At 38.9% G+C, this 12,200-nt stretch overlaps 1 protein-coding gene across 3 annotated transcripts in view; it reads left to right on the plus strand.

Annotated features, from left to right (window-relative positions):
* edrf1 (erythroid differentiation regulatory factor 1) overlaps positions 1-12,075 on the plus strand; it is an 81,505-nt gene extending 69,430 nt beyond the window's left edge. For all 3 annotated transcript variants that reach the window (XM_041209442.1, XM_041209443.1, XM_041209444.1), the window contains 3 exons: positions 1,473-1,588; positions 7,383-7,537; positions 8,989-12,075. In XM_041209442.1, the coding sequence (XP_041065376.1) occupies positions 1,473-1,588; positions 7,383-7,537; positions 8,989-9,160 (443 nt within the window). In that variant the 3' untranslated portion in view covers positions 9,161-12,075. The remainder of the gene's footprint in view (positions 1-1,472; positions 1,589-7,382; positions 7,538-8,988) is intronic.
* Positions 12,076-12,200: the final 125 nt, after the last annotated feature.

The raw sequence follows: 12,200 nt of genomic DNA on the forward strand, positions 1-12,200 counted from the left end.
TGATCTCAGTCTTGAAAATATCAGATGACCTAGCTTTCCTAGCCTTTTGGAGGAGAGAATTTCCCAAGCCCTTCATGTAAAAAAAAAAGTGCTTCCTGATTTTGTTCTTGAATTGCTCTAATTTTAAGATTGTGCCCCCTTGTTCTGGATTCACACAGGAGAAAAAATAGCTTTTGTATCTACCTCAGCGAATCCTTTTATCATTGTAAACACCTCAATTAGATTACCTCTCAGCCATTAATATATGAAGGAATCCAAGTCATTTATGTAACCTCATATAATTTAACCCTTGAAGCCCTGGTATAATTTTGGTGAATCTGTGCTGCATCTTGTCTGAAGCAAATATATTTTTTCTGAAGTCATGGTACAAAATACTGAATGCCTGTTCCAGATGGGGTACCAAACCTTTATACTGAGGATATCATTACTTTTATTGCTTCATTTTAAAAATCACAGGGTAGAGTTTCACTAAGGATGCAATTGGCAATTCCAGCACAAATTACACCAGTTTTGAAAAATCTTTTTTCTCTCTCCTCCTGTATTTCTGCTCAAACTCATTAAATATCGCTGAATGCAAAATTTCCCATTAAACAGCATTTAAATGCAATTTTAAAAAAATTAAAACTTTGCTTTAAAAAATATTCCTTGATATACTTGAGTGTGATAACTTGAAGTTTGATTAACACAGCTGCAAATACAAAAACAAGCATTTTAAATCACTACCTCAATTCTCCACCTGAGTAATAGGTCTTAGTTTAGTACTGAAAATGACTAAAAAAAAACATTCACAACCTTTCAAAAGTACCTATTGGTGTCCTTGCACTCAAGATCCAGCTTAATTTTTGGAGTCAATATCAGGTTTGCAAATGAATCCCATGAGTGATTAATTTACCCTAGGGACAGTGCCCAACACAACATTTTTGAAACTAGTATAAAAATTGCAGAAACTCAGGTTGTGCTTAATTTGCACTTAAAATTCTGCAATCTTTTGCCTGCTTATGCCAATATCAGGAGGAATTGTGCTAGATAGAGGGGGGGAAGCAATTCAGTGGCAGCTCTTGGCTCATTTACTTAATATTAATTATACTCCACACAATGGCTAAGTTGTAGGAAGAGTCTTTAAAAATTTGAGTCAAAACCACTTTCCATTCCAACATTTCCACTCAGGCTATTTTTCTCCCTATTAACAGGCAAAATAACTTATATGCCACTGCAGGAAGGATTGCTGTGCAGTGTTTTCCAGATTGATTTCAAATAATAGACCATTGTTAATTAATTTTAAAATGAAAACTGCTCACTTTTAGGTGATGCTTAAAAGTTTTAATTTCTAATAAGCACTATTGATAAGATTGTAAAATACAAACTGAAAGGCTTGTTCAGAATTTAATTCATTTTCAAGTTGCTATATGTTTCCTTTTAAAATAAATCCTAGATGAAATAAAAAGTGAAGTTTTCTTTCCCTTGCTTTGCAGATCAGAGCAGCAATGCATCCAAACTGAAGACACTTTCAGGAGCCCTGGATATAATCGTCAATTCAGAGTGTTCGTTTCAGCTTATCCAGAGTGAACTTTCATGTGCCCAAGCACTGGTAACTGTTTTCAAGCTACTTTAGAAGGGCAAGGGAAGAAAGGACTAAGTGATAGAGCAGGTAGCATATTTTTTTCTTAACTGAGACCAAAATCATCTTGGACTGATGAAATGGCTGTAAGTAAGAATGGGGGAGGCCTTCCCTCTGTTAGCTGAAACATCACTGCATGAAATGCCTTTGGATTGTAAGTTTAGTTGACAGCACTCAACTGATCACAATTGACAATATCACAGAAGAGCTGCTAAAGGAAAACACGTAAGAAAAGCAAGCATCATACTGGTGCAGTGAGGTGTGCTTTTCTGCAATCGGAATGGAGATCAATGAGGAGAAGCTTTTTTTTCTGTATCTGTGCTTAATTTTGTACCTGACTTGAGAATTCTCAGTGATGACATTGGGTATCAAAAGTAAAAGTGCTTCATTCCCTTGTCTGACACTCCTCAAAAACACCTCGCCACCACCCAACTCCCACAAAAAAATCAGAATATTAATTACAAATATTATCAAATTGGTTTATTTTTAACAAATTAAATTCCAAGTTTCAAATTATATGTCCTGATTTTAACTTTGAACAGGATACATGAAACACACTGATCACTATTTTGACATGTAGTTGATGAGGTTGGATACTTACCTGCCGGAAAGAGGCAGGTGCCTTGTGATGTATTCATTGGCTATCCTTCGATTCAAGGATGGCAACTCAGGGTCATTAATTTCTGCCTTGGGTCTTCGTGTGACTGAGTAGGCTGATTCTTGACCTACAGATCTTTGGGTACATGGGGCAGGAATTCCCACGTAATAGTGAGATTCAGAGTGTAGGATTTTCTTCCTTTTCTTTCCTTCTATGCCATTGCTCTGTTTCATCATTAAGGTGTTGCAACAAGAAGCATGATGCAATTTATGGACAAGTTGTCACCATTCTGAGCACTTGATAGCAAGCTCCCTGAATTCATTAAGATTGATGCTGCCACACTTCAAGAAGAGCTTCAGACTGTCTTTGAAACGTCTTTTTTTTTGGCCCTCCCTGGAAGGTTGGCCATTTGAGAGTTAAGGAAAAACAGCGCCTGGTGGGGATATGATTTTCAGCCATGCAGACAGTGGCCTGTGCAGAAAGTTGATTTTGTAGGAATTTTGCGAGAATATTTGTGGACCTGGCTTCAAGAAGGACATTAGCATTTGTTAGATGGTCCTCCTGTTGAACCTGGAGGATTAGGTGGAGACATTGCTGATGGGATTTCTCTTGTGCTCTAATGTGTCACTGATGCATAGTACAGGTCTCGCTGCAGTACAGGAGCATGGTGATGACAAATGCATTCTACACTACAGCTTTTGTTGACCTACAAATATCTTTGTTGTCAATCACTGGCTGTCGTAGTTTTTGAAAGGCTGAACTGGCATAATTCAAATCAAACTCCCTAACAGCACTGTGGGTGTACCTATACGACATGGGCTGCAGCGGTTCAGGAAGGCAGCTCACCACCACCTCAAGGGCAATTAGTGATGAGTATTAAATGCTTGCTGAGCCAGCAATGCCCACTTCCATAAATAAATAATTTTTAAAAGTTGATCCGGTGTTGGACCTCATTGTCAATGGTGGCCTTTTGAGAGAGGTGAATGCCAAGGTATGAGAAATGCTCAACACATTCCAGAGTCTCACCTTCAACAGGTGTGGGTTTATGAGTTTTGCTTTGGCAACATTAAAGGACAGGCCAAGTTTCTTGTATCTAGAATTGAAGGGTTTGACTTGCAAATCTAGTGCAGAGTGAGCAACGACACTGCTGTCATCCACAAACTGTAGATCACACCTATGATGGTCAGTTTAGTACGGAGGCGACTGAGATTAAAGAGTTTTCCATCTATAAGCTATTCAATGCTGACAGCAGAGGGCAGCTTATAGCCGCTGTCAGGTAAATTGTGAATAGTATGGCAGCTATCATACAGCCTTGCTTGAACGCAGTGCAGATTTTGAAAGCATTTGTTTCAGATTCCCTACTCAGGACAGTTGGAGTTATATCGTCATGAAGCAACTGCAGGGTTGTGATGAAGTTTCCTGGGCATACAAATCATGTGAATGATGTATTCAAATCTATGTCTGATAATGCCATATGGACACCAGGATTTTAACTGGGTGACTCTAGTCTAGTGGCAAACACGCTGAGTAAAACAATTTACTTAAGCAGACACTCACCTACAGGCACATGTCATCAGGATCTGTGTGCCATTATGAGTGTTGCATTCCTACACCAATTTTGAGATTCTAAATTTGCTTCTTTTGATTTTTCTCCCTCAATTATTTGTTGATTGTCGAAAAGGGGGACATACTGCTGGAGGAGGAAAATGAGGTAGTTAACCGGAGAGGTATGGGAAGGCAATTCCAGAGCTTAGGGCCTAGGCAGCTAAAGGCATGTCAATGGAGTGATTAAAATAGGAAGATCTTTCACAGCATAAGTGTTCAGTTGGTATGTGATCAACCTAAAGGGTCATGCAAATCTGCACTGAAGGGTCATGCAAGGCTGCACATTTTTACAGGCAGCTGCTAATATGCCTTCATTCTTGGGTACTTATCTCCCCCCCCTACTTTTTCACCCATTCATAAATGTCAGATTGCTGCTTGAACATGAGGGTAACTCTCCACACTGGCTGATGACACACCACCACATCTGAGCAACACAAAAACAGTACAAACCATGGGGCATCATAAGATAGACCATAAGGATTTTGAAGCAATGTTTCAGTGCCTTCATCAGTGTGGGGGCTCCCTAAAATGCTGTCCAGACAGGGTAGGACACATATTTATGGTTTGTTGCATTCTGCACAACTTGCAATGCAAAGAGATGGAGGTTGGAGAAGGCATAGCATCAAAAAGAGACCTCAGATGAAGAACATCTGAAGAAGATGGGGGAGAATCATAAGAAGGAAAGCCAGCAGAGCTCATTTCAGTTGGGCAGGATAAGGAGCAGTTGATAGCACTTCCTCAATCCTTTGTCTGAAAAGTTTCAAAGGGCCATTTAGCATTTCCATTCCCTTGATTTTGCATTTTAAAAAAATGAAACCATTTAGTCACCCTCTAAATTAATGACTTTTTGACAGTGCAGACTAAAAAGCTGTAATGAGAAGAAACAGCAAATGTATTAACAATGTTGATTTTAATTTCAAACACTATTTTAAAAAAATTTTTGGTTACCCAAGTCATTTTCTCAACACTTACAAACTACTACTCTGATGAGATGCAGTTCAAGTGTCTTCAGCAGAGCTGGTGGGCCAACACTAATGCTCGTGTTGGCTCCCTTGGAGCTCATGTGGCCAACAATTTCTGGTTGCACAAACCTATGAGAGCCCAGCTGCAGACTGCAGCACTTCATCTGCTACTGGGGAGGTCTAGCCCGTCTGATTTTCTGGCATCATTGCTGGTCTTGGTTAACAGGGTGTAGAGGGAATGCCTCTGCTGATAGCCTGAGAGGGCAGCATGCATCGCACTGTTTGCTACTTCTACTCTTATGGGGCTGGAGCTTATCAGTTCCACTGATAGAAAGATAGGAGCAGGAGTGGGCCATTTGGCCCATCGAGCCTGCTCCTCCATCCAAACAGATTATGGCTGATCATCTACTTCTGTGCCATTTTTCCCCACTATCCCCATATCCCCTGTTCTGCACCAAAGCAGACTGTAGCAAATTAGTGACATCTTGAAAACCACTTCCTCTTGACCTTTTCCACGGGACCTCCAGGGAGATCTCAGAGAATATAGAAACATAGAAAATAGGAGCAGGAGTAGGCCATTTGGCCCTTCGAGTCTGCTCCACCATTCATTATCATCATGACTGATCATCCAACTCAATAGCCTACTCCCACTTTCTCCCCATATCCTTTGATCCCTTTCACCCCAAGAGCTATGTCTAACTCCGTCTTGAAAACATAGTGTTTTGGCCTCAACTACTTTCTGTGGTAGTGAATTCCACAGGCTCACCACTCTCTGGGTGAAGAAATTTCTTTTCATCTCAGTCCTAAATGGTCTACCCCGTATCCTCAGTCTGTGACCCCTGGTTCTGGACTCCCCCACCATCGGGAATATCCTTCCTGCATCTACCCTGTCTAGTCCTGTTAGAATTTTATAGGATTCTATGAAATCCCCCCCATAGTCTTCTGAACACCAGCAAATATAATCCTAATCGATTCAACCTCTCCTCATATGTCAGTCCTGCCATGAATCAGTCTGGTAAACCTTCGCTGCACTCCCTCTATAGCTATAACATCCTTCCTCAGATAAGGAGACCAAAACCATGCACACTATTCCAGTTATGGTCTCACCAAAGCCCTGTATAATTGCAGCAAGACATCCCTGCTCCTGTACTCGAACCCTCTTACTATGAAGGCCAACAAACCATCTGCCTTTATCTCCTGCTGCACCTGCATGTTTACCTTCAGCGATTGGTGTATGAGGACACCGAGGTCTCGTTTCATATTCCCCTCTCTCAATTTATAACCATTCAGATAATCTGTCTTCCTGTTTATGCTACCAAAGTGGATAACCTCACATTTATCCGCATTATACTGCATCTGCCATGCATTTGCCCACTCACTCAGCTTATCCAAATCACACTGCAGCATCCCTACATCCTCCTCACAGCTCATTCTCCCATCCAGTTTTGTGTCATCTGCAAATTTTGAGGTATTACATTTAATCCCCTCATCTAAATCATTAATATATATTTTGAATAGCTGGGGTCCCAGCACCGATCCCTGCGGTGCCGTACTAGTCACTGCCTGCCATTCGGAAAAAAGACCTGTTTATTCCTCCTCTGTTTCCTGTCTGCCAACCAGTTTTCTATCCATCTCAGTACACTACCTCCAATCCCATGCACTTTAATTTTACACGCTAATCTGTTATGTGGTACTTTGTCGAAAGCCTTCTGAAAGTCCAAATAAACCACATCCACTGGCTCCCATCATCAACTCTACTAGTTACAGTCTCGAAAAATTCAAGTAGATTTGTCAAGCATGATTTCCCTTTCATAAATCCATGCTGACTTTGTCCAACTCTGCCACTGTTTTCCAAGTGCTCAGCTATTAAATCTTTTATAATGGACTCTAGAATTTTCCCCACTACCGAAGTCAGGCTGACTGGTCTATAATTCCTTGCATTCTCTCTACCTCCTTTTTTAAATAGTGGGGTTACATTAGCTACCCTCCAATCTGTAGGAACTGTTCCTGAGTCTATCGAAGATGACCACCAATGCATCCACTATTTCTAGGGCCACTTCCTTAAGTACTCTGGAATGTAGATTATCCGGCCTTGGGGATTTATCCTGGGCCTTCAATGTCATCAATTTCTCCACCATTTCCCTACTAATACCAGTAGACTAATAATATGGAGACTTCTTAGGCTCGTGCTGCTTCAGTATCTTGCTGCCCCACTCCCAACAGTGAAGACTTTTAGAAGTGAATGCAATCTCACTTTAAGAGGTGTATTCATGCTCTAAATATACCTTTTGCTTGAAACTGGGTGTGCTTACTGCTGGATCAGCAAATTGGCTGGGAACTCCATGAGTGAGGTCAGGAGTTAAAATACAATTTTTACTGCAGTAAATCAGTTTTGAACTGACACCAAAACTCATCTACCAAAAACTGGCTGATTTAAAATCATGACCATGTTTTCTGTTAGCCCATTATATTGCGGATGTTTGTCATATTTTTATTTTCATTATGCATAGATAATAGACATTGACAAAAAATATATACATCATGAGTATTTAGAAGTGATCTCAAGCTAAACTTTCCCTTTTTATATTGATTCAACTAGCTAGAAAATTGTCAAGCACGTCATGACATGTCTGAAAATGATTCCTCCAGCCTTAATGAAGAAGAGATCATAAACCTTGTGAACATGTTTGAAGCTCGACTTTCTTTTCTGTTGTTTCAACTTATCAAACTACTGACCTCAAAAAGGAAAAGCAGGTAATGCATTCCCTTTCTTTATTCACCAATAAACTAATTTGTGCCCATTTCCCCAGTTCATGTGCATTGTAGCATTCACTCCTGTACAATACAAATGTGTGTATATGTAAGAACATAAGAAATAGCAATGGAAGTACACCATAAATCGCCTCCTTGAGCCTTCTCAATTCAACATGAACATGGCTAATCTACCTCAACTCCACTTACCAGTCCACTCCCCAGTCTTCCCTGGGAGACAAAAAATCTGTCCATCTCAGCCTTACATCAATTATATTCAATGATGAAATATCCACAACCCTCTGGGTAGAGAATTTCAAAGATTCACAATCCTCTATGTGAAGAAGTTTCTCCTCATCTCAGTCGTGAATGATGGGGCCCATATCCTGAGTCTGTGCCCCCGTGTTCTAGAGTCCCCAGCCAGGGAAACAACCTCTGTGTCTATCAAGCCCCGTCAGAATCTTTTATGTTTCATCAAACCCCTCGTGCTTCTAAACTCCAAAGAGCATAGATTTTACTCAGTCCTTCAAAGCAAGTATATCCTTCCTTGGATATGGAGATCAAAACTGTGCACAGTGCTCCAAGCAGGAATTTGCTGTTGCTATGTACAGTCTCAGCAAAGCCTATACGAAGGAACAGGATTAGACTCATTCATTTATTCATTCATTTATATCATGGCTGATCATCTATCTCAATGCCATTTTCCTGCATTATCTCTATATCCCTTGATATGCCTTAGTTTCCAGAAATCTATCGATTTCTGATTTGAATGTGCACAGCCCCCTTGGGTGGAGAATTCCAAAGATTTAGCACCGCCTTGAGTGAAAAATTCCTCCTCATCTCTGTCTTAAATCCCCCTTATCTTGAGATAATTGTACAATTAATTGATTAATTACAATTGTAGTAAGATTTCCTTATTCTTGCACTCCAATCCCCTTGCAATAAAGGTTAACATGCCATTTGTCTTTTTAATTGTTTGTTGTGCCTGCATGCAAACTTTCTGTACTCCTTCCAAGTCCCTCCAAACATCAATATTTACAAGTTTCATGCCTTTTCAAAAAAATTCTGCTTTTCTATTCTTACTACCAAAGTGAATTCTTCACGTTATATTCCATCTGCAGGGTGAGTATGTATGGGGTTTTTTAATTCTGTCTGTTATTGGAATGGGAAGGGTGAGGGAGTAACTCTTGAATGAACTATTCTGTTCCCTGTCTCATCTTATACCTATTGTCACCTTAGAGAAAAGATCTAACTAACACCTTAATTTTGGCTACTGTAGTCCCAATGCTGCTGCTGTTGTCAAACTGCAAATTCAGAAAAAAATGGTATTTCAGTTGAAGGTAACAGTGTTGTAGGAATCAAAGCAAAAGCAAAGATTTGAATAGGGCTAAATTTTTAATTCTGTATTTATTTTGCCTTTCTTAAAGTAATGTTCTTGCTTTGTGTTTTTACAGTGGTGTTAGTGATGATCGAATAATATTGAAAAACTACAAGCATGCTTATTCAACATTGCTGCGGGCAACAGCAGATAAGGACGTGCCTCTAATACAGAGAGTGGAGGTGATACTGAGCTTACTAAAACAATTATCATCTAGATCATCAGTTGATGAAACTGGATCTGTGTGACCACCAGGTGTCCTTCCACTGTTGTACTGAAAGCACTGTTATAAAATTTGAGTTTATTTTTGATGACTAAGGTCATTTTTGAACTGTGACAGTTAAAGTAACCTGTTCAAAGGTAAATTGGCCAGCTTCACATGGGCTTTTATCACTTATGAATACATAAGTCTTAAATCATTTGAAGTTATCAGTGTGGACATTACTTCAACAATTAATAATTAGCACCAATTAAAAGTGAGTTCTTTGAAGCAATAATTTAACAATGAATTGTCATAGTGAGACATAAAGACTAAGAAATTCCCAGATTCAAGCCCTATGCTGAATAATCTACTTGCAGCCAAGCCAGAAGTAAAGGTGCTGCAGCTTTAGCATCCCTGAGCTAAGGAGGAGGAGGAAAAAATTATTCATTGCCCCTGCTTCTGATAGCTTTTCAGTTACCCTCACTAGAAAGGGAATATGTGCAGTGTCTGGTGACAGCAGTGGTACCTTCAGATTTGAATAGTTTCTTGAAATACTCTACCTCAGCTTGAATAATGGCTACTTGATGAGGAACTGAGGGAATCTGTACCTCAGCATGGGTCACTGCTATCAACAGAAAAGGAGAAAATTGATAACCAAAATAAACTTTCGTTTAAACTGGTAATGATATTGTTCTTTAAATTTTGTGAATTACAATATGTATGCAAATTGCATTCAAAGTTTTGTCAGTGAATTGCTGTGTGAAATACTTTTGTATTGTGTACATTGCAAGTATGGGCAATATGAATGACACTTTTTAGATTAACGTGATTAGTGAATGAAAAAGATGCAGTAATTGATCTATTTTAATGTCCTTGCTAAACAGCCCATCATGAGTTGGGATTTGGAGTTGCATTTTAGTTATTTATTAAACAGAATATTCATATATGAATAGGTGAGCCAGCATTTTTCCCTTGTTTGCAATGGATGAATAGTAAAAATTCTCTTGTCTTTAAACTCATCTGTCTATGAGCAACTGTTGAGTGAATGTTATGGAGCTAGTTTCAAAGTAAAAAATAAACTAGATCTTTGAAAATCTATGACCTTGACCAGCTAGTCAGCCATCAGGGTTTTTTTCATTATTCTTAAAATGTGGGCATCGCTGGGAAATTCGTCATTTATTGTGTATCCGTAGTTGCCCATGAGAAGGCAATGGTGGGGTGCCTTCTTGCCATCTGCAGTTGGTGTGGTGAAGCTGCTTCCACAATAATATTAACTAGGTTTTTGATCCAGCAACAGTGAAGGAATGGGAATATATGTCCATGTCAGGATAATGTATGACCTGGCAGGCAACTTGGAGGTGATACTTCTGTGCACTTGATGTCCTTGTCCTTCTAGTTGGTGGTCATCAGTTTTGGGAGATTAGAGAAGAATGCTTGGTGATTTGCTGCAGTGCATCCTGTAGATAGTACATGCTGAATTCTGGAAGTGGAGATGGGTGTATATTTGTGATAGTGGATGAAAGTGGAATTTGTCCAAGTTGATGTCAAGATCTGTTGCATCTATATCTATGCAGGCGAGTGGACAGTGAATTGTACCTCTAGTTGTGAGGAGGTTTTAGGAAGTCAGGAGGTGAATCACTTATTGTAGAAAACCCAGCCCTAAGCTGCTCAATTAGGCATGTTGTTAATGTGGATGGTGCAATTGAGTTTTTGTTATACGATGATCCCCAGGATGTAGATAGTGGAGAACTTGACAGTGGTAACATCATTCAATGTCATGAGGTGGTGGTGAGGCTCACCCTTGTTGAAATGGTCATTGCCTGGCACTTTTATGAGACTAAAATTACTTGTCATTCATCAGCCCAAGCCCTGAATGTTTTGCTGCATGTAGGTAGGCAAAGGCTACTTTGACGTTCAAGCAATCCACTTATGGAAGGCAGGAATTATAAGAATATTTTCAAGGTGCACATTTTTCATGTTTATTACTACTATTGCTAATTTAGTGAAAGGAACATGCAGGTAACACATTCAATTTGGACAATATTTTAAAAATTGTTTAGCTTATTTTACTGTTGCAAATGATAGGAAAACATATTCGTGTTATACATGATAATATCCTTTCATTGGTCAGTAGTATCTGCAGTTCCACAAGAAACAGATTGCGTTTTAATAAAGAGAATTCAATAGTATGAGTTCAAGCCTTTCAAGATTTACAGTGTGTATATTGTATAATGGAATTGCAGGATTTTTGCTAACAACTTATAAAGTTTGTAACTATAATTGTGTGTATATTTTGAAACTAAGTGTGCAACGTTCTCCAGGTAAATTGGAAAGCAAAAGTTGTACTAAAAATCAGGGTTCAATTTAGCAGTTGGTTCACGTACTGTAAGTTTAAAATGTGCGTGCAGAATGGAAAATATATAAGCACATGTGCAGGATCTGGCTCTAGTGTGTCTGTCTGATAACTGGTGCCTGAATGAGGATTCTGACAGTTCTATTTAGGTCAAGTTTTATCCCCTTGTCTTTCTGTGAAGTTTTGTGTATGTGTTTTGGGTTCAATGAGAGAAATTTGTTTAGAGAAAACAGTTTATGAATCCACCTAAGATTTGTCAGGTTTCAAAAAAAAAATGTTAAGTGGAAGACAGAACTCAAAAAAACTTAGCTTTCACAGGATAAAGGGAGCCTTATTTAAATATTGTAAGTTAAATTAAGTTGGATATTTTATTTATAGTTTACTACAAAAATATTTCAAGATCTGAAATCTGATTTCTTGTGACTTTTATAATTGACAGTCTGATTTTTCACAATTCCTGTTCAAAAGAGAAATATCTATATCTGAAGGCTCTGCAGAGTTTGTTCAGAAATACATTACATTTTCTTTGGAAGAATGTTCCTCCTGCTGCCAACAGACAAAAACTAATACCATGTGAAATTTTTAAAAATATATTTAATAAAAATATGAAAGTAACTGTCTGTTATGTGTTGTCCTTTGGTCAATCAATGTCTGTGTACATTGATATGAGCAAATATCTGTAATCTGGAACAGTAAATTCAGGTATTATACGGTGTAGAATTAGAAAAAAAGC

This window comes from Carcharodon carcharias, chromosome 17 (genome assembly GCF_017639515.1).
Source record: "Carcharodon carcharias isolate sCarCar2 chromosome 17, sCarCar2.pri, whole genome shotgun sequence".
In the NCBI taxonomy this organism is placed as follows: Eukaryota; Metazoa; Chordata; class Chondrichthyes; order Lamniformes; family Lamnidae; genus Carcharodon; species Carcharodon carcharias.